The sequence below is a fragment of the Manacus candei genome, unplaced genomic scaffold (assembly GCF_025592945.1).
Source record: "Manacus candei isolate 608988 ecotype Guabito, Panama unplaced genomic scaffold, ASM2559294v1 h1tg000050l, whole genome shotgun sequence".
Lineage (NCBI taxonomy): Eukaryota > Metazoa > Chordata > Aves > Passeriformes > Pipridae > Manacus > Manacus candei.
This window is the reverse complement of record NW_026138098.1, coordinates 4,988,892-5,012,167: the sequence shown is the minus strand read 5'-3', so window position 1 is coordinate 5,012,167 and position 23,276 is coordinate 4,988,892. Positions and strand designations below refer to the sequence as shown.

Sequence of the window (23,276 nt, the reverse complement as noted above, 5' to 3'; positions counted from 1 at the left end):
TGGAGGAGGAAAAGATTAATAAAACTCAAGTGTGAAAAAGCAGCACATATTTCACTCACCAGGTATTTTTAAACGTGCAATAGCATTAACTTAACTGAGACTGACGTGGAAAAATAACGATTTTAAGTGAAAATTGCTACACCTTCCCTGGTAAAAACAGACATTAAAAATAGACATCACATGACTTTAACTTTTACTGTTGGTAAAAATGGAGTCCTGCTCACATGCTTTGGGATTTAACACCTTCAGCTTGATTTAATTACCTACTTCATGCCGTTGCTTTTATAAGAAATGGGGATTCACACATTTGTGTTCTCGACACACATTCTGTGCTAAAAAGGAGCAGCAGTTTCATATTTGGAAGTGTGACGTGGACATCCCTCATGGGGGTGTTTAAATGAGCAGAGTGGATGGGGCACAGGCTGTCAGGGCACCAGAATTCCCAGTAATACTGGAAGAGCACATCCAGGTGGGTTTAGGTGCCAACGTTGTTCTTCCCCACAGCCACAGAATCATGGAATTGTTTAGGTTGGAAAACCCCTCTAAGGCCAAGGCCAACTGTTAACCCAGCACTAAACCATGTCCCCAAGTGCCACCAGGATGTTCTTTGGATTCTCACCATCATCATTTTCTCAGTCTTGTTTATTTGTCACATTTACAACTGATAATTTTTCCCTGTGGGTTCCTAGAGAGCAAATCCAGGTGGTCCCAAGAAATGTGGTGCTGCAGGGAGAGAGTGATCTGGCACCAAAACTTAATGAAAAGAGCCAGGCAAAGCAGAATAAAGCTGGAAGGAATGTGGTCCCAAAGGCTCCAGGAAATGAGAAAGCAAATACTCAGATGCAGCTTCATCCCAAACACCCACACTGGGACAATAATGGGAATTCAAACATTCAGGATCTCATCTTACAGAGAGTTAAACTTGGAGTATGCACACACCAGGAAACTCTGAGTATCTACATACCAGGGTCTTTGGGGTGGCTTCAGACAGCAATAGCAAAAAAAAATATTAGAATTATAAAATCAAATTTAAAATTTAAAATTATGGTTCTTTCAGCTGTAATCACAAAATTTTAAGAAAATTTTAAATTATAGGAACTCTTATGCTAAAGAATTTATCTGAGGAAATGTAATCTGCCAAGGGTTTCTGCTACTCCTGAAATAATTAGAGCACAAACCAGACAAACAAAAATATGTAACGACATCTTATTATCCATCATTTAGTGCAGAATATACTGAATTCTTCTTGAACTGCATCATTTGACAACCAAAAAATAGCATAAAACTCGAACTGATAAATATATTAGCTGGTATGATGCTCATGAGTACAGTCATCCCAAAGTACCTTGATGTCAACCCAGGTTTAGATTCCAGAAGGGAAAATAATATCAGAATCATTCTGTTCCATTTGAAATTAATTTGGCAATGCTGCTTCAGCTCTCAATTAGACTCTCAACAGACAATTACCATGACACACAGTCTAATAACCTCTTACAGCTTTCTTTCCAAACAATGTATTAAACCCAGGAGCTCTTAACGCTCAACATATACAAGTTGGGAAAAAATAGGGCAAGGATCCAAAATAATGAGTTGGCTTTGTAAGTGTATTGTTAAAAACAAAAGAAACCAGACATTCACAGCATCCTGTGGAAGATGGTTCCAGAAACAGAAGAAGAAAAAGCCATTTTCAATATTATCTTATTGTACCAGTTGATCCAAGCTGCCTCTTTCACTCTGTGCAGCTCCTGTGCCCTATTTTTCTCTAAAATTATCCCATTTCTGAGCCACTTTGGGAAATGACAGACCTCTCAACTGCTCATTAAATGTTTGCAACAGATATTTAAGAGCTGGTGAAATACACCAAGGAAGACCAGCAGGACAAACTGGAGTTTGGTAGGAGGAGTCACTGGTAGCAGTGACTAATCCTGTATGGAAAACCTGCAGCAGTAACATGGGATGTCCCCTGGACCCAGTATCCTAAATGACAGTGACAGGATGACAGGGAACAAGTTGTGCCAGGGGACTGAATATTAGGAAAAATTTCTTCATGGGAAGGGTTGTCAATCCCTGGCACAGCTGCCCAGGGCAGTGGTGGAGTCACCATCCCTGGAAGTGTTCAAAAACCACATGGATGTGGCACTTGAGGACATGGTTTCGTGGTGAACATGGTGGTGGTGCTGGGTTGATGTTGGACTCAGTGATCTTAGAGGTCTTTTTCAACCTTAACAATTCCATGGTTCTGTGATAAATCCATATATTTCTCTAAGCTCTCAAGGTTTCTAAGGCACATGTAGCATTCAAAAGGTCTTGAAGGGATAAATTTACCACCACTGCAAGGAGGACAACCATGACCAGGAATATTACCATGCCTAACCCGTAGGACTGCCTTGCTACTTAAAACTTGGCAAGGTGCCAAAATAAAAGAAAAAAAATCTCAAAAAACCTCCAAGTTCACTTTTTTCCCCCTTGAACTCAAGAACAGCAGCACCTGGGCTTGTTTTATTTATCCCTTTGTGTTTCTTTCTGGTGCAGGAAGAGGTGTTCCCTAACACACAATCCCTTTCAAGTCACTGTAATTTTCTTGTGGCAAATCAAAGGCTGAGGTGTTAGGGAGTATATCAGGAATATTCTGAGAAGATGTTAACTGGTCCTGACCAATGAAGGTGGTATTTTTGAAGCAAGACTAAATGCACCTTCTCCCTTTGTGCTTAGGATGAAATACACCTGCAACAGCCTTCACCTGGTTTCATGGAGCTGCCCTGGCACCAAGATCTACATCCTCAGGAGGACAGCAAAGCCCATCCCTGCTTTAGGGACAGAAAAATAGGTTTGGCAAGGGAAGCAGGACAATAAAATCCAGAACAAGCAGTGTCACAGAGGGTGTTTGATACAGTCACCAGCCCAAGCCCACCCTGCTGCAGGACATCTGCCCAAAACCCAGCATGTCTGCAAACCCATGAAACCCCTAATGAAGGTGATATAATTACCATCAACATGGCAACTATTTTAGCACTGGAAATGGTTATTTCAATTCTAGACCCCAGAAGGGATTAACCATGACACAGAAGATGAGAGGAGTGCTCAGAGAAGCAGCAGATGTTTTGGGGGGGCTGGGAGGGACTGTGACATCTCACAGGCACATCCCCAGTGTGGGCAGCTTCACTGGCTGCTACTCAGCTTAGAACTCTAAAATGGTTTGGGTTGGAAAAGATCTTAAAAATCATCTCATCCCACTCCCCTGCCATGGGCAGGGACAACTTCCACTAGCCCAGGTTGCTCCAAGCCCTGTCCAACCTGGCCTTGGACACTTCCAGGGATCCAGGGGTAGCCACAGCTTCTCTGGGCAACCTGTGCCAGGGCCTCACCACCCTCACAGGGAAGAATTCCTTCCCAATATCCCATCTAACCCTGTCCTCCTTCAGCTTAAGGCCATGACTTCTCCAGCAAAAGTTATCACAGATTACAGAAATAAAGGAGAAAACCAGATCATTAAATCCAATGAGCTGCCAACCCCCCAGATGTTCATCAATTCTCACAACCACAACACTGATGTATGTTATCAATATATAGTAACAACCACACCTATGCCAGGCAAAACATTTCTAATTCTCTGGGATGGGATAAATCAATCTGCTGCAGAGGATGCTTCCCTTCCTCCTGCTATGGAAACCATCAAGGGGAAAGAAGAATATTCCTTCAAGGAATCGAGGCCTTTTGAGTAAGAAAAATCCCCCTGTTATTTTAAACACAGTCAAGTACATTCATTTTACTCCCAGGTCCAGTTAATTTGACAGGTACAATGCTAAAGCAAAAATCCTGCAAGGTCTGTCTTGAAAAGGTCAGTACATTATGCAACCAGGTTTTATGGACAGCAAAAAAAAACAACCCTCCACATACAGAAATTTTATATGGTTTTATCAATGTGCATTTGTGTCTTTTATTTACAGGTGAAAAGCAAACTTTGAGAAACAGGAGTTAATTCTAAAAGCTGGTTCCTAAGGAAGTTCCATGCTTTGAAAATTGTTATCCTCAATCTATACATGGTAAATAGGGGGAGTTTTTTCTATACAGAGAAATATTCAGCACTAAGGGAAAAGAAAATTGCTCCCATTCAAAGTCTTGTTGCATTCCAGCCTGGACTAAAATTATTTTGCTGTTCAAGCTGCATGTCTGGACTCTTAAACTTTCTAAGCACAGTCCTGTAGGAAATGCATTAATAGTCAGGAAAAGTAATACCAATTCCTTCTACTCCTTCTACTTTTCATACTGTTCAGACTCTTCTTGAAACAATAATTCCTTTGTCCTCCTAAACTATAACTGCATTTCAAACACTTTCTTTGTTCCTATTTCAATTTAGAAATGTAAAGCAGTGACCACATTCCATAAAAAACATAAATTGAGGAAATATTTTAAAGATCAGTGCCCCAGATATAAGTTCAGACTTTCAAGTCATATCTACTAATCATGGAATAGAGTTGTTAAAGTTGGAAAAGATCTCCAAGATCATCAAGTCCAACCATCAACCCACTGTGTTCATCATTAAACCATGTCCTCAAGTGCCACATCCACATGTTTTTGGAGCACTTCCAGGAATGGTGACTCCACCACTGCCCTGGACAGCCTGTTCCACCCTTTCCATGAAGAAATATTCCCTAATATCCAACCTAGACCTCTCCTGGAGCAAATTGAAGCCATTAATAATATCTTTGAACATGGAATTAACACAGGCTTGAACCCATGCAGTGGTTTGGAAAACAAAACAATTATTTAAAAGATTTTTTTCTGCTTCTTCCACCCCATCCCCACACATTTAACATTACTCAATAAACCGTGGCACTCTGTGTGTCCCTGCTTTCCCTGCAGTTTTCAATCCAGAATCTTTATCATCTTCCTGGTCTCTTTTTCCCTGTTATGAAAACTACACCTCATCCATCAGGAGCTTGGGATGGATTTTTAAACAAGGACTTCTGCACTTGCACTTATTTGATGAATGCAACTTGACTGGTCAATTATGTAAGTGCAAAGAGCCCATTTTCATACATTTATTAAAACCATCAGTGGGTTTGGTTTTGTTTCTTTTTCAATAAGCCTGTATAAAACCCAGCAGAATATTGCAATTAAACCAAATTTCCATAATCTAAACCCCAATTTTATTTTGGCTTTGGGTTACTTGTCAGCAAGAATAACTCCCAGGCTGCTGAAGCCTGGACTAGATTTTAAGGCTCCGAGTTACGCAAAACTTGCCCCAGTTGCTGCAGCACGTCAGTGTTTGCCCACTATTGATGGATGGTCACAGCCATCACTGGAGTTAATTCTGAGAGCACAGGATAGATCTGACAGGTACTGCTATGACAACCAGGGAGCAGAACAGCCCACATTTCCCTGGAAGCTCCAAAAATAAACACTCCGGAACAGTAAAAAGGTACATGTTTATCCGGCGTTCTCTCCCTCATCCTGCATCCTCCTCTTTGCAAGATGTTTTTTGGTTTTCACACAGAAAATTCATGAAGTTTCTGGCTGGGGTAGAGTTAATTGTCTTCCCAGTAGGTGGTGTGGAGCTGTGGTTTGGATTTGTGCAGGGAACAGGGTGGACAACACAGGGATGTTTCTGTTATGGCTGAGCAGGGCTTGCACAGAGACAAGGCCTTTTCTTCTCCTCAGTCCACCAGGGAGAGGCTGGGGGTGCACAAGGGGTTGGGAAGGGACACAGCCAGGACAGCTGATCCCAACTGATCATGTGGAATCATACTCAGTACATGGAATTGGGTGGGACGTTGGAGGGGGTGGCTGCTCAAGGCCTGGCTGGGAATCAGTCAGTTGGTGATGAGCAACTGTTTTCATTTGCTTTTCTCTTTGCTGTTTTCATTTAAATTACATTCGTTGTTACTGTGATTACTATTATACATTATGGCATTTTATTTCAACTAATAAATGGAGGGAGGAGAGTGAATGGCTTCCCACTGCCAGAGGGCAGGGTTAGATGGGATATTGGGTAAGAATTGTTGGCTGTGAGGGTGGTGAGGCCCTGGTACAGGTTGCCCAGAGAAGCTGTGGCTGCCCCTGGATCCCTGGAAGTGTCCAAGGCCAGGTTGGATGGAGCTTGAAGCAACCTGGGCTAGTGGGAGGTGCCCCTGCTCATGGCACGGGGTGGAACTGGATGAGCTTTAAGGTCCCTTCCAACCCAAACCACTTTAGGGTTCTGTGCTCTTATCTCAAACCTTCTCACTTTTAACCTTTCAATTCTCTTCCCCTTCTCCTGCTGGGGGTAAGGAGTGACTGGTTATTGGTATTTTAGTTGCCATCTGGGACTAAAACACAACAACCAAGTTTCCAGGAGGAAACAAACCTCCAGCCCCCTGCAAAGCCAAAATTGCACTGGTGGGAAGCAGGGAACACCCACTACATTCCCTCCCCAGGGCCAGATATATTTCCTCTGGAAGAAAAATTAGTAGGCACAAGAAACCTCATTTTCACTGAGAAGTATCTCATCCCTTTTTCTCCGACTTCAAAAGGCAAAACAAACAGGTATTTTATGTAAATGTGGACATTAGAAACAAAAAATAGAACAGAAAACATCAAATTCCTTTTTCATAGGCAACTCAGCTTCCAGTGGAACAGCTGCAGATGAAAGTGGTAGCTACAAATTAATATATCATAAGGTCTACCAAAGGAACTGATTGTCTCAAATGCCAAAAGTAAGACCAAAGACTAAATTATTTTCATTTACGAAAGCGTAGAGAGGAATTGCTTTCATGTTGTGAGTTATGTGTTTAGGAGGAACCTAAGTTGGGCTTGTCAGCTTCTGACAAAAGTTAAAAACAATTCCTAAAACATTTCAGAAACATGATTTAGAAGGGGGAAAGGTAAACAATACAAAGTCTCTGCCTTTTGCCTTAACTCCTTTTACATTTAAAACTCCTCGGGTGTGTTCTCCTGCAGGAAAAGCCTGGAATGAAGAATCTGCCTCCAGATTGGTGACACCAAAACCTTGGACTCTTAATCAATGAATTGCTTTGCTAAAGTGATAAACGTTGGTTAAATTAAATTAGAGAATAATCAGTAAATATTTTACCAAAAAAGGAACAATTACTTCACTGGATATGAGAATTTTTTGTGTCCATTCCAGGATGAAATATATAATATACGTATTTATATATATGTTTATCCCACTAGTGAAGTTCAAAAAATTGTAATACTAAATTTTCAACTAAACCTATATTTGCAAATATTCCCTGTATTCCAGTTGTTCTCACACATTTCTCCATTTCCCCTCTTCCCCATAGCTACAACTTCATCTCAGCCAGAATATTTGAATCCACTGCTTAATCCACTGTATTTTAATCTGGAAGGAAACCACTGCATGGAGAGGAGCTGCCTGAGCTCTCTCTGCCACGAAGGTGAGGAGATACCTCCCAAGAGCCTGATCTCTCTAAGAGGGGGCTCTCTTCCAGCTATTTTTATTTTTTTCCTGTGGTTTCACACTAATAGATAAATTCCATGCAGTGACATCAATGAAATTGTGGATATAGTTAAAATTTAGCTCACTTTCTTTGGCTCATGGCACAGAAATAGTCGACCTGCAGGACATAATTCCAAGAACGACCCAAAACTGCACATTCCAAGTTATTTCTATTGGGAAGATGTTGCGGCTTTAAAAGGCAGAATTTGTTCTTAAATTTTGTCTCCTTTTCTTCAATAAAAGTTTATAGGGGTGAAAAGAAACAGAGCAGATGGACAAAGAGAGGTATTTTACAGAGCAGCTTTCTGGTTTTGGAAACCACATTAACTTCAACAGGAAAAATGAAAAGCACGGAAATCAATTCAGGAGCATTTCCAACCGAGCTGGTGCAATGAAAATGAACGAGGGAATTAGGGATGAACAACTCCCTTCAGCACTTCTGCAGATATTCATCAGCAACACAGAGACTTGAGAAAGTTTTTAACTTTAAATACTACTTAGATATTCTACGGGCACTGAGGTTAGTCAGGAAGAATCTAAGATCTTAACAACACATCCCATCTCTGCTTCTTCAGGACTTGATGTTCAGTGTGGGAAAAAGAGAAGCCTATTTTTAAGGATCAAAAGTCCAAGCCCCAGCCCTGACTGTGGATCTCTGCACCACACTTTGTACTGCTCCAAATTTTCAGAGCGAGGAACTGCCTGGGGAAAGGTGCCCTTTGTGCTTCAAGGAAAAACCGACGGTGAGGGAGAGGCTCTTTTTGCCCCTTTGCTCTTTCATTTGTATGACTGTAATTTTACAGTTTAAAATAAAAATCAATGTCAAATCCCCACCCAAAGGAACACTGGGAGGTCATCTGGCAATAGTGTGAAGATAATGCAATCACAGAGTGGTTTGGGCTGGAAGAGACCTTAAAGCTCAACCAGTCCCACCCCCTGCCATGGGCAGGGACACCTTCCACTAGCCCAGGTTGCTCCAAGCCCCGTCCAACCTGGCCTTGGACACTTCCAGGGATCCAGGGGCAGCCACAGCTTCTCTGGGCAACCTGTGCCAGGGCCTCCCCACCCTCACACTCAACAATTCCTTCCCAATATCCCATCTCCCCCTGCCCTCTGGCAGTGGGAAGCCATTCCCTCTCGTCCTGTCATTCCAGGCCCTTTTCCCAAGTCCCTCTCCAATCTCTTGGAGCCCCTTTAGGCACTGGAAGGGGCTCTCAGGTCTCCCTGGGGCTTTCTCTGCCCTCCAGGTGAACCCCCCCAGCCTGGCTTGAGAGCAGAGGGACTCCAGCCCTTGGAGCATCTCCGTGGCCTCCTCTGGACTCTCTCCAGCAGCTCCACATCTTTCCTGTACTAGGGACCCCAGAGCTGGCTAATTTAAGGAATCCTCTATGCAATATTGTTCATACCGCTATAATTGCCACATGTCTGCTTATTTATGCCAGTCAAGGTATTAAGAGAGTCAAAACACAGATCTTCCCAACCCTATTTCAATCTCCTACAGAATCCCCCCGAGCCCAGAGGAGTTCTCCTGTTCCAAAGGACACAGGTAACACACACTGTGAGGGTTTCCCAAGCACCTGCAACAAGGCTCCTGAGACAGCTGGAGAAGCAAAATCACTTTGGAAATTACTAAAAAACAAAGAAACCCAAGGGGCTTTAGATGTTCCTCATGAGCTGCTCTCCAAGGGCTCCCGACTTCAAACACCAGGCGCTTCCCAAGCTGTGGCCACACACGAGGGAGAATCCCAAACCAGCGAGACGACCCCAAAATATGGCTCAATCTCCTGCCTCGTATTTATTCAGAATGAATTTTAGGAGGCGGTTAAGGAGACCTCAGAAACCAAGATTAAAGTTATGGCGCATTTTTACAACTGTGGTTCAGGATTTTATAGAAGTAAACGCTGACAACTTTATAGCTGTGGTCGCTACCAGTGAACGCAGCCGAGATTTCTCCAGGCAACTAGTAAATATAATGTTTTTGCCTTATACTTTCATCTCAGTACACATAAAAGCATTTGACACACTTAATAAAACGTCACCAGCATAAAACACTGCACAAAGGCATGCTAAATAATGACACAGCTGCAATTATTGAGGAAAAAAACCAAGCATTAGAAACATTTGTAGCCTTTCTCTGCACTACTGTGATGGTGGAATCTGGGTTTAAAATGCCTTTTTTTGTTAAAACCACTGAAAATATTCCTGAGCATACAACTCCATACAGTAACTAGTTTTGAGGTCACGTAGAAAACATATCATTTATCCTGAGAAGACTAAATTTAATTGTTATAAGGTATGTATAGAACCTTACTGCACCTGCTGTTGGCTCCAAAATCTGGGATCTCAGGCTGATGCCACCCTTAATTTGGGGACCCCTAAACCAGGTCACTAAAACACTGTTCAGCCACCTCCAAAGCCAGTTCTTAAATAATTCTTTGCATCAGAGAAGGAGAAAAGCCCAGCCCAGGCTGGCTGCAGCTTTGTGTTTTACTGTTTCCAAGCAACCCTGTGGTTTCGGCTCCAACACAAACCCAACCAGCCCAGAAATCCAGGGAGCCTTTCCCTCCGTACTCACTTATTCTGCATCATGTTCATTATCACCCAGTCGAAGGGATAGACATTCTTCCCGATGAGATTCTTGAACATGATGAATGTTTCCATCAGAAAATCCTAAAAGGAGAGAAAATATTTGGAGAAGGCTGTTCTGCTGGATCACAGAAATCCACGGGATGGTGGCAGTTATTAATGACCACACTCCAAAGGTGTCCTCAGGTTCTGCTCCATAAAAAAGCCATTATTCATATAAAACACACCTAAATCCTACTAAAGTATATTTATACATCATGTCCATAAATCCTACAATAATTCCAGTTAAACTTGTCAGAAGTTATAACAACTTTAATCCCACATTGTAACAGCCCATGAGATGATTCAGGACCTACCACTGTTTCACCAGTTATCCCAAAGGGAGTAACATCTGGGAAAAAATAATTTTATATAGATCTATATATACATATACACACATTATATTTTTATATTTTTGATATAGAATAATTATTTTCTATACTATGAAGTCTCACAGTCCCTTTGTGGGCAGCCTGTATTGTGACACACATGTTGTGACACATGCCTGGGGTCTCTTAGAAAGCTGTTAAAAGCACACTGGGACATGGAAAGAGAAGGGAAAAAAAAGCTAAATATTCATTAAAATCTTATCATTACGCTGAAAATACTCCCTGGAGTCAGTTGATGACTTTTCCCTCCCTTTATGAATATTGTCCTGAAATCAAGATTATTTATTTATTAAAATAAATACATCTTCTAGCTCAAAATGGGATCCTTAGGTGTGGTGGTGCCCATCACCCTGACATGGGGTAGAGCACAGCAATGGTTTGGTCATCCCAAAACTGGGAGAGACTCTCCCTAAAGGCAGCAACAGTAATTCCTTCTGCAAGTGACAACCTGTCCCAGAACAAAAGTTAATTTAGCAGCATAAAGCAATTTATTCCTACACAGCTATAAACAAACACTTCTTTGGACCAGAAACCTCATGTACTTTACAATGTAAATCATCTCCTACAATTTGGGAATCTGTAATTGCTATCTGACAATTGGAGCAATATCAAATGCTGGGAGAGAGATAAAGGGGAAAAAAGAACTTAATGCAGAAAGTCCTTGATCCACTTCACACAGAGATAAAAATGAACTTTTATTCCAAGGTTAGAATATTTTCCCTTTGATTCAGTTTCTCAGCAATGGTATTTATCTCGTCTATCTTTAAAATGTCAAATGCCTACAAAAAAAACCCCAAAATGTTACATTCACTGGACTTTTAACTAAGACTGCTTTTTCTGTAACCTTTTCAGTGAGAAACAAATCTGAAGTTGCTGCTCTCATCAGTCTTTCTCCATGTGTGAGAGATGGTATCTTCGTCACATTTTATCTCCGGATTCGCTGTTCTCTTAAAATGCCTTTCCTGGCTCAGAGATCCCCAGTCAGAGGGATTCAGGGAGCTGCAGAGATCCTGAGGACACAACACTGGGATCACAAATCACTGAATCATAGAATGGCTGGGTTGGAAGGGACCTTAAAGACCATCTGGTTCCCCCCCCCCGCCATGGGCAGGGACACCTTCCACTAGCCCAGGTTGCTCCAAGCACCTTCCAACCTGGCCTTGGACACTTCCAGGGATGGGGCAGCCACAGCTCCTCTGGGCAACCTGTGCCAGGGCCTCCCCACCCTCACAGGGAGGAATTTCTTCCCAATATCCAAACTAAACCTACTCTATTTCAGTTTAAGGCCATTCCCCTTGTCCTGTCACTCCATTCCTCCCAAACATTCTCTCTCCATCTCTTCTTTCATGAAGCAACACAAACTTTCAGGGTCCTGGGCTCTGCCACATGCACGGTACGAGGGCCGCTTTGGGATGTTCTGCATCCCAGCTCCTGCTACCCAATTAATCATAAAATCAAAGAATCATTAAGCTTGGGAAAGACCCCCAAGATCATCAGGTCCAACCTTTGACCAAACACCAATGTGCCCACTAAGCCACATCATGATGTTTTGGAACTGCTCGTGATCCAAGAGGTGTCACCACTGTATAAAGCCAAACTCAGGCCAGATGCTCTCCAGGAGCTCAGTAAAATCTGCCTTCATGTAAGAGATCCAACTGCAGATTTTACTGCTCACTTTTCATGTACTTTGGTGGAGGAATTACACTGTTGATGATTGGGGCTCGTTCCTGACCCTGGAGGTTCTGCCACGTCTGATCTGACCTAGTTTGCTGATTCAGCTCTACATTTTAATCTACTGATATTTACATTTTAATAACCCCATGTTCACTCAGGTACTTTAAATAATGCTCTCTAACAACTGAGCTAATTATTGATCAAATACAAAGCTCCTCATGCTCACCTGTGGTTTATGTAGAACATTGCTCTCTTTGCCATTTTATCTTTCTTATAGGAAAGCAAATGGCTTGGATGAATTAACCTCATGTTATTAGCAAAACCCAGGGCTTTTCTGGGGGGTGGGAGTGGAGAGGGAAACTCCCAGGGCATGCTGGGTTGCTGTAGAATCTACTTTTTTCAGTATATCTGGAAGCAGAACAAATTCTTCTGAACATAAAAAAATTATAAAAGCCTGTATTAAAGGAGCAAGGGCTGCAACTCCTGGTCTCTCTCCAACTACAAATACAAATCATATTTAATATCCCAAGGAAGCTTAATCCAGAATAGGTAAGAACCCTTCCCAATTCCCATCCACTGAGTAAGCTCAGCCTGAGATATTCCACGTGGCAAAACATCAACATACTTTTTTTGTCAACTAATACCACATATGTCTCAAATAAAAATGATTTTTATCAAGTAAGAAGGGGAGAGAAATCAATTAGTCCCAGAAATAACCTCACTGATCTTGGCTGACGTTTCCTCTCAGGATGACAACAGAATCAGAGGTTTGGATTTCACAGAATCACAGAATTACAGCCCAGTTTGGGTTGGAAGGGACCTTAAAGTTGGAAATTCCTCTTTGAACGGACATATCTTAATAAATCTAAACACTATATTCCGCAGAGGAATAAAAAACTGGTTTTATTGCATTCTGCCTCACACTTTAGAAGGCTCTTGAGGCCAAATATGACCATTATAATAATCTAAACCTGACACCACCATCACACAGCCCATAAAGTTTTCTCCAGCAGTTCCATCTCCTGGTTAAGCAAGAGCACAGAAAGATTTAAGGGTCTCCCATGGCAAAGAAGCAACCACAGTTTCACTTTTCTTGTCATTTTTTTCAAGAAAAACCTATTAATTTCTGTTTGGCTTAATCTAATTTCAGTCCTAAATCACTGCTTTGTGATTCAACTGAATACTCTGGAATAGGAGGTGCAATTATCACCTCCATGTCCAGGGATGCTGGGACTAAATGAAAAGCCTTATGGATTTAAACTCTAATGGGTGAGTCAAATGACAGTAGCTCACAAAAAACTGCTGGATTAAAGAAATGGAAAGCCCAAGAAATGTCAAATGAAGAGGCAGGGAAAGGTGTTTTTCCCATCCAAACCATCCAGTCCAGTTCAGCAACATCCCACCACTGAGGAGAGAAGAAAACAGGAGGTCCAAGAGAGGAACATGGACTGAGAACAGTAAAGGAGGTGACAGAGCTTCAACTCTGATGGGGAAACAGAAACCAGTGACCAAGAGGTGGCTTTCACACTAACAGTGAAATCTCATCTATGAGGAAATACTTCTGAGAACAGAAATTCCTGGGGTTGGCTCTCACTGAAAAGGTTGTGTCAGCTTTTCTCTTCAACACAGAAACTGGGTTGTATCATCTTTTTGCTCTCACTGATGATTCAATCAGTTTTATTTGTGCTTTAAAAAAAGGAAAGAAAATTCAGTTTACTCACTGAAGTTTCCTTTTTTTACAGCATTACCAATGTTCTGCCATTATACCTGCACATCTTCTTTTATTATACTTAAAGCCAGTTTAAGGTAGCATTTTCTACTCTTATCATATTACTCATTTAATATTTTATCAACTTACTACATACTTTAGTTTCCATTAGCACACATTATCATTTACACAGCAATATTAAAACATTTAAAAGGTACATTTAATTAAAGATATAAACTGTTGCAGCAACTGACCAAGTTTAGATTTGAAAACCTGCTAAAACAAATGATTACAGGGGAGCACAACAGTGGAAAACAGGGAGTCAAACAGTTCACGTGCTGATGGAAAATATGATTTTAACAGTCCAGAGCAATTCCAGCTCCACAACCCCAGAACATGCAGGATGAATATTCAGAGTCAGGACAGAAGAAAGAAGTGATTCCTCCTGAATCCCAGAGCACTGAGTGCACATAAATCAAACTCTTAAAAAGGACCCATTATAAACAGACCACTTGCCAAATTTCAAATACATAATAACTCTGTTTTTCACAAGGAAGATCTGACCTACAGAAGCACCTTGCAGGCAATTTAGATCAAAAAAGAGAGATTTTAAACCAAACACTTTTGTTGCCATTAGAAAAATCCCAGATTTCCTAAGCAGTACTTTTCTCTCTGTATTTTTTTGTTATATGTTGTCCTGATTTTGGCTGGGATAGAGTTAATTTTCTTCCTAGTAGCTGTGTTTGGGATTTACGATCAAAGTAACGTTGCTAACACACTGATATTTGGGATTTTGCTGAGCTGGGCTTACCCTGAGTCAAGGACTTTTCAGTGTCCCAGGCTCTGCCAGGGAGGAGCCGCACGAGAACCTGGGGAGGGGAATGGCCAGGACAGGTGACCTGAACTGGCCAGAGGGATATTCCACACCTCAGAACATCATGCCTGGTCTATCAACTGGGTTTTTTCCCAGCCAAACTGGGAGAACTGGCTGGGAGCTGCCAATCACTGCTGGGGGACAGGCTTGGCATCAGTCAGTGGGTGCTGAGCCATGACAGCATGGGTCTGTCTGGGAATTTATTCCTCTCCTTCTGTTTGTAACCTCTCCTTTAGTTGCTATTTTTATCATCATCATCATAATTATCATCATTACTACATTACTAATAATTTTATTTTTATTTTATTTTCCTTTATTTCAATTATGAAACCATTCTTATCTCAACCCACAGGTTTTACCTCTCCCTGACCCCCCTCCCCACCCCACCAGTGCAGGGCACTGTGAGTGACTGTGTGGCACTTCTTTGCTGCCTGGGTTAAACGTGTTTTCAGAGCAAACTGCTTTCACCTTTCCTCATGTAAAACCCTGCAATCAGACTTCCTTTTCCAGAGCCAAATGCTTTAAAAATAGAGAAATATTTGGCTTGATAAACCTTAACACTCATGTTTTTTCTGTCTGCTAAAAAGCAGTATTTTCACTCCACTGGCTGCATTTCGCTTGGGAACGTTTTATTATTAGTGGAAAACCAAATGACTATCCATGTAAATGCTCCAAGATCCCACAGCAGGGTAACTGGGAAGCCCTTTCCATGTAGTGATGCCCATCTGCAGCTCTTTGCAGCAGGACTTTGTCTTCACCCTCTGGAATTATCAGCTCTGTGACTCAGTGATGCCAGATCAGGTGCAAACAGTGGCTTTAGCAACTTATCTGAAAACTGGCACGGGGCAAAGAGCTCAAATCTGGCAGAATATGGGTAGAAATAAGAAAAATAATAATTAAAGACAAACTGGAAAATCCAAACATAAAGAATTTACAAAAAGGAAAGACCCTGGGTTTGTTCTGTTGGGTCTGGAAGGAAGAGAACCTGAATAAAGATTAAAATCCAGGTGAGACTGCCTGGAGCATTCCCAGGATTGCAGTGGGGAATGGAACAGAGCTGAGCAGCTTTGGGTCACCACTAATTGATGGAGCTCAGCCAAGAGTTTGGTGTCCCCATATGGCAAAGACAGTTTAGGTTATTACAGAGTTATCTCCTCAGCTATAAGCTCCTTCTATTATGCTTTAATTAAGTTGGGTTGTTGCCTTAGTCAGGCCACTGAACGACTCTGAGAAGACAAATTTCAATTATTATTGCTTATTTAACAACTAAGGGCACCTCTAAGGTTAAAATGGTTTGTATAAAAGGGAAAGTGAGCAGATCTCTGTGTAAAAGCTACTCAAAGAAAGGAAAGCAGGACATCTGGAAGATTCAACACTGAAAGTTCCTTTCCTAAGAAAGTTTTATTTAATATTCTTCTCTTCTTAAACAAAAGTCTCATCACTTCTGTTTTTTCATGCTTTAATTGCTTCAAATCCAGTGTCTCATGCTTTGAACAGCTCCAGAGCTTTAATAAAGATTTTTATATTAATTCTATAATGCCAAACACATTTTGTTGACATTTCACAAGGGTACTTAATGACCAATAATAGGAAAAAAAACAAACAGAATGTGAACTATTTTATGAAGACATAAAACAAGTTAAACTTACCACAACATCTGACCTCATCTTCCCAAAAGTCTTGATTAAATGAGCATAGTGATAGTCCTCCATCTGCCTTAGAATGGCTGTCATGCAGGCCACAAAACTCCCCTGGAAAAAATAAAAGTAAAGAAGGCAATTGTTTAAGAAAAGGCAACATATTTCTTGCTATCAAAACATAATATTGCTTGAGAGCCCCACACAATGCAGCAGATGTAATTCCATCATTAAAATTCATCTGTGAATATGCAAAACTCTGTTAAGAAAACAAAGAAACATCTCAAAAAGTTTCCATTTCCAATTTCATGGGTTTAGCACTGAAGCTTTTGCAACATGTTCTTCATCTAAAAATTGCTCTGACATTAAAGGCTTTGCAAGGTAATAAACACCACTCCTAAAAATATCACACAATATCAGGATTTGCATTTGGAAAGTCAATACTCTGCTCAAGGAAGAAATCTCTTAAAAAATCATTACACTGAGCACCACAGCTAAACCCCCAGTTTTAATTTCACTGAGTGGTATTTTCAGATATTGTGATGCTTAAAAAAACTCTACCAAAATCCAATAAGTTTCATAAAAGTAGAAGAGCTGTACCAACCAGACCTCTCTCAAACCATGGGAAAAGTAAAAAGTGCCAAAAAGAAAGTTAAATCTTTCCTTGTGGTGTGTCAAAGTGTGGTAGTAACAAATCCAACCCACTCCTATGGCTACTAGATGCAGTAAGATCCCATAAATAGGTTCTTCTTGTCCATCATCTCTCTCTAAATATCTGCTAAAAGCCTGTTAATAATTTCCAGGTCTTTTCTGGTCTTTGATGAAAAAAAAACCCAATAAAAATTTGAAAACCCCACAGAATGACTCAGAAAATAAATGATTCTTTCTGTGGTTTGATAAAACTCTAAATTCCCCTTTTCAGTGTCATTTCCAAGGTTATTCTGTGCCCCAGCCCAAGAGAATACGAAGGAATTTTCTGTCCTTTCTAAGGCACAGAGCCTTTATTGTTACCTTTAAGATCAGCATTACTTTCAATTTAAAATATTTCTTTCCACATCAGTCCAAGTAACTGAGATTAAAGCCCAAATGACACCAGGTTATCTGTGTGTGCTCTGAGCCCTCTTAGTTACAGGCTAATCCCCAACCTCCACCAGATAAGCACTTCTGGAATGTGCTTTTCTCCCATGGAACTCCCCCAGAACTGATCTGGCCCACGTGGAACATTTTCAACATGATGCAAAGACACCTGATGGGAGCTGTCAGGAATGTGCAAACTCCACGAATAAGAAAGGGAAAGGCCACCAGAGCTGCTGTTCCAGGACATCAAAAGCACTTTCTAACAAACTCTGACAAGAATAGAAGCTGGGGCTGCACAAAGACAATGTTTACAACTATGAAATGGAAATCAGCAGGGCTCATCTCAGAAATCTGAACATTAATTGTCACCACAGCCTATAACGAGTGCTCGACACAACAAACCCCGTTGATGGGTCTGGAAGAAAACATCCAGTAGCCCACATTCAGTCCTGTCTCCCCTAATGATGTCATCAATCAAAGGGATGTGCCAGCACTAGTCAGAATTATAAATTTTTTAAACTGGCTGCCTAAGATGAGCTGCAGATGGAACTCAGTCCATCACCACACTCACGGCGCTGCAGACGGTTCAGAAACGCTCGGGAGAGCTGGAGACAAACCTTGTTTTCTCATGGTGTCTTTTCATACATAATCAAAATAACCTCCAAGTCCATTGCTTGGCAAAGACAAACCTATTTTTGCTTTTTCTCACATTAATACATCGAACCCACACTGGCAAAACCAGCCCTTTCCAGGTGTCCAGCAGCCAACACACAGCTCTGCTGCCTTCTGACTAACTTGGTTCTAAAAGTGGATGAGGGCTTTGGTCATATTTGGGTGTTTATCTACCATTTGGGAGTAATTTCAGTGAATAGACAGGGCTGCGACACTCAAAAGATGAATTTCATACCCAAGGAAATTGTCATGGCAATTTGGTATGAAACAAAAATCACGGAATCACAGAAGGGTTTGGGTTGGAAGGGACCTTAAGGATCATCGCATTTCACCTCCCTGCCATGGGCAGGGACACCTTCCACTAGCCCAGGTTGCTCCAAGCCCCGTCCAACCTGGCCTTGGACACTTTCAGGGATCCTGGGGCAACCTGTGCCAGGGCCTCACCACCCCCACAGCCAACAATTCCTTCCCAGTATCCCATCTAACCCTGCCCTCTGGCAGTGGGAAGCCATTCCCCCTTGTCCTGTCCCTCCAGGTCCTTGTCCCAAGTCCCTCTCCAGTTCTCTTTAGGCACTGGAAGGGGCTCTCAGGTCTCCTGGGAGCCTTTTCTTCTCCAGGTGAACCCCCCCAGCTCTCCCAGCCTGGCTCCAGAGCAGAGGGGCTCCAGCCCTCGGAGCATCTCCGTGGCCTCCTCTGGACTCGCTCCAGCAGCTCCACATGGTTCCCATGTCGGGCCCCCCAGAGCTGCAGAGCCCTGCAGGAGGAGTCTCCCCAGAGCAGAGCAGAGCAAATTAATGCAGATCAACTGTTGAACTTGCAAACACATTTGAACTTTCACTTTTCAATGCAGGAGCAGCCAGAGGTGTGGATGAATTTGATTGACACTCTCTGCACCTCCTGGTGACCCCTGTCCCTCCTCCATCCCCTCTAACATCCCAGCTCCTGCCCAGGCAGTCCAACCCTCCCCTGGGAGCAGCACAGGCTGCTCTGGCTGTCCCCATCAGCCAGGAAAATGATGAGTCACTGAAGGGAGAGATAATTACACAAGAATATCTTCTTAATTAGCATGGTGAGAATGGGAAAGGAACATGAAAGTTTAATGCCTGGTGGTGAAACACTCTGAGTCCACGTGCAGGAGTGAAAATGCCAATAGGAAAGCCCGGTAAAAACCTGGAATGGGTGCTGGAGGAAAAAATAAACATAGGAAAGTAAAGCTTAGCAAATACAAATGGATCATGAACAGAAGGTGATTCTGTAGTGCTTTAAGCCTTAGTTAAAATCACAGAACTTTGTGAAATGTTGTTGTGTAGCTGATGCTGAGCCCCCAAAGTGGTGCTGAGAGGGTCTTTGAGCAGTTAACCAACACTTATTCCTGTTTTCCTGCATAAACAATGATTCATGCTCCTCTCAGTATTTACCTAGGTAATAAAACCCCTTTTCTTTCTTTCTTTGATATATTACTGTTCTTTTAAGCCAACATTGTCTCACACAGACATCTCTGGTACATTTACCTGCAGATCCCCACCTATAAACACTGTTCCAAGTCCCTGCTGGGTATGAAAATCTACTTAATATTAGGAAAAAAATGCACTATCAGTCGTTTGCTCACCCTTCAGCATTTTCTTTGCACTTAGTGAGGTATCATCTGCAGCCAACAAGCTCTTAATTACAATGTTAATAAAATTTGCAATTATTTATAGGCAATATTTGTACTCAAGGTGCTACTAACTATTTAGCAATAGCTAAAGATGATTAAATTTTAAACTTAAGCTGGTTCTTAATCCTCAGTTGGATGTGGAGACCACTGTCATCATCTACAGCACTCCAAGCAACACATAATAAAAAGGGATCTAATTCTCTAAAAAATCAATTTTAATTTTAACCATAGGAATAATTGCAAAGCCACACTGATACAGAGAGTCCTGCAAGGGCAACATCAGGGACTTGCCATTGCCCTCGGCATTTATCAGCTATTTATTCACTGAAACACTGTCAGGGTTTATCCTGAAGTCTTTCACGTCCTTCCTTACTATCAAAACTCAGAAATGAGGGAACCACACAGACAGTAGGATAATCAAAGCCTATCACACCAGAGGAGCACATTTATTGCACTTTGTAAGCAGTTTATTACAATTAATGTCTCTCCTGCCCAAACACAGGGGTGCTGGATTCACTCTTTCTTTTCAAACCAGCTGCACTGAGGCCAGGGGGTCACCTGGGGTCACCTCAAGCCATGGAAAGCTCCAGGCTGGAGGAGAAGTGGCTGGAAAGCTGCCTGGGGGAAAAGGGGTGCTGGTCACCAGTGGACACGAGCCCAGGTGTGCCCAGGTGGGCACAAAGCCAGTGGTCCCTGGGCTGTGCCAGCCATGGTGTGTCCAGCAGGACCAGGACAGTGATTGTTCCCCCTGTGCTGGGCACTGTTGAGGTCAAATCTCAAATCCTGGGGTCAATTTGGGGCCCCTCCTGACAAGTAGGACATTGAGGGGCTGGAGTGTGTCCAGGGAAGGGAATGGAGCTGGGGAAGGGGCTGGAGCACCAGGAGCAGCTGAGGGAGCTGGGGGGGCTCAGCCTGGAGAAAAGGAGGCTCAGGGGGGACCTTCTTGCTCTGCAACTCCCTGACAGGAGGGGGGAGCTGGGAGGGGTGTCTGGCTCTGCTCCCAGGGAACAAGGGGCAGGATGAGAGCAAACGGCCTCAAGCTGGGCCAGGGGAGGCTCAGGTTGGATGTTGGGAAAATTTCATCCCCAAAAGGGTTGTCCAGCCCTGAAACAGACTCCACAGTGGGGGAGTCCCCATCCCTGGAGGGATTTAAAAGCCATGTGGATGTGGCACTTGGGGACATGGGTTAGTGGTGGCCTTGGCAGTGCTGGGGAATGGTTGGACCTGATGATCTTAAAGGACTTTTCCAACCTAAACTATTCCATGATTCGAGTATTCCCAAGGCAAAACCATGGGATCCAGTATCTGCAAGCCTGTCATAAGGGAAGCCAGCCCAGCTCCCATGTTGAAGGATGGTAATTCAGCCACATTAAAAGAAAATCAAACTTAACACAACACCAAAGTGTCCCTTTTTCCTTTGGAAATGATGCCTGATTATTCAGAAATTAATTTTATATTAAAAAAAAAAGAACATGAAATTCCAAACTGTAAAATTACTTCTAATTTCTGCACCATTGAGCTCTGAAGGAAAAGTTGAAGAGGCCCATGAAAGCTCCAAAAGTACCTATTTCCCCAAATTATCTTTAAAATAAGACACTCCATGTTCAAATGGCTCTTGAACAGGTACAAGAAGGGGAATTTTCATATCAAATAAACCCCACAAGTAAAACTAACACTGAGGAATTTCAGAATGAGAAGAGAATTCCCTGAAGGAGAGACAACACATGCCAACACTTTTCTCCCTCAGGGATAAAATATTTTATTTTAAACAGTCTTGTGCATTTTCTTTCAGGGAAATCTTTAAATTGGGAATATTAAGCTCCTTATGTACAGGAGAAAATCTAAGAGAAATCAAAAATACATTGAGTTTAAGGATGTTTCAGTGCAATGTCCCTCTTTCCGTGCTCAGGAATGATCAAAAAGTGTAAATCAGATTTATTTTTACAAAAAAATTCCCCTCACATGTCCTTAAAAGACTTCACAGCTAAATAAATAAATGGGTAAATAAATTAAAAAAAAAAAAACAAAACCAAAAACCCCAAAACCACTTGAATGAACTATCTACATTTTGGCTTTCAGAACGTTTTCACCCTATTTTGTTGAAAAGGGTTTAAGTCCCTCACAATTACTAGTTTGTAAAGATATAAAAATGAAGTTTTCTCTTTGCTTACAACATGTATTCTCTCTACATCAGCAACAAATAAAGAACTAAAAATCAGTTGTTACCTATTCTAGAAGCCACAAATTAAACTGTCACCATTCATCGACTCAAAAGATAAAAATCCATCTCTAAAATGTCCCAAATTTCAACTTTTTGGTAACTTCTAAGGATACTGGCTTGTGAAAATGTAAAATTCAATCTGTCAGCAGACCAGTTTGCTCACTTAAATAATATATTTCATATAATTCATAGTATAAAGATATTATACAACCCAACATGGGTAAGGCAGAGGGTCTCCCATCACTTCTTGTTTTAAAGAATATTTTATATTGTGTAATATTTAATGAGCTGGATGGAATTGCAGCTTTCAGTGCATCCCAAAGGGAGTTTGACACAGATTCCTGAAGCTTTTACCAGCAGCATCACACCAGTAAGAGCAGGAAAAAGAACCAAAACAAAGCAAACCCCCTAAGGTCCAGAAATATATATATATATATATATATGTGTGTATATAAATCCATACATGTATTTCTCACAGTATTAAAACAAACATTTCTTTTCCTGGAATAGAAAATCTGACAGTAAATTCACCAGCAGAATACAAACAAGTACCAAATGTTCCCATTTATCACATTTTCTTACTGAATACCCACTATTTTCCATTTCCTTAGGCCAAATCCTGCCTTTTTGAACACAGGAAATAAAACATGGGAGCCTTTTCCCTTTGAGAAACACAAGTGAGCGTCTGCAATAGCGGGAGTGATAAATATTTGGGGATTTTCCTGCTGCCACAAACATTATTATAAAGCCTCTTTTTGCCAATCAAGATGCAGGAAGGTATTTTCATTGATAAATTTTGCTCCCACAGCTCCTGGAAAAGATGTGCCACCTCCTCTATTTGATATGATTTAAGGAGCTCAGGGCTTGCCTCGACAGCAAAACCTCTTTTAGGTCAACCCAGGGTAAGTCTATGCAGAATGCAGAACACTGATATCAGAGTTTATAGGTGAATATCACTTTACTTAGTCTTGAAAATCTTGTTTTGCCTCATAACATATTTTATAGATCCTGATTTGATCTCTACAATTCAGACTCAGTCAATTGAAAACTTGTTTTAAAAGGAAATCTCTTACAAGACTTCAATGCTGATGATCAGATCCTGCCCAGCTTCCACAATAGGAAAGAATTAAAAAGACCTGATTTTCCTGAAAAGTGCAAAAGGTCTAAGGAAATTTTCCATCTTGACAGGTGGGGCATCAAAGGTGTCCTACTGGGATAATGATCTATAGGAGGAACCTCAGGAGGCTTCTCCAGGGCTGCTGCTCCAGGGTTCCAGGACAAGA

General features: G+C 41.8%; 1 protein-coding gene across 4 annotated transcripts in view; it reads right to left on the bottom strand.

Moving 5' to 3' along the window:
• Positions 1-23,276, bottom strand: part of DOCK1 (dedicator of cytokinesis 1) — a 332,168-nt gene that overhangs the window by 163,939 nt on the left and 144,953 nt on the right. For all 4 annotated transcript variants that reach the window (XM_051801050.1, XM_051801051.1, XM_051801054.1 and 1 more), the window contains 2 exons: positions 16,379-16,480; positions 10,035-10,129 (listed from right to left, as the gene is read on the bottom strand). In XM_051801050.1, the coding sequence (XP_051657010.1) occupies positions 10,035-10,129; positions 16,379-16,480 (197 nt within the window). The remainder of the gene's footprint in view (positions 1-10,034; positions 10,130-16,378; positions 16,481-23,276) is intronic.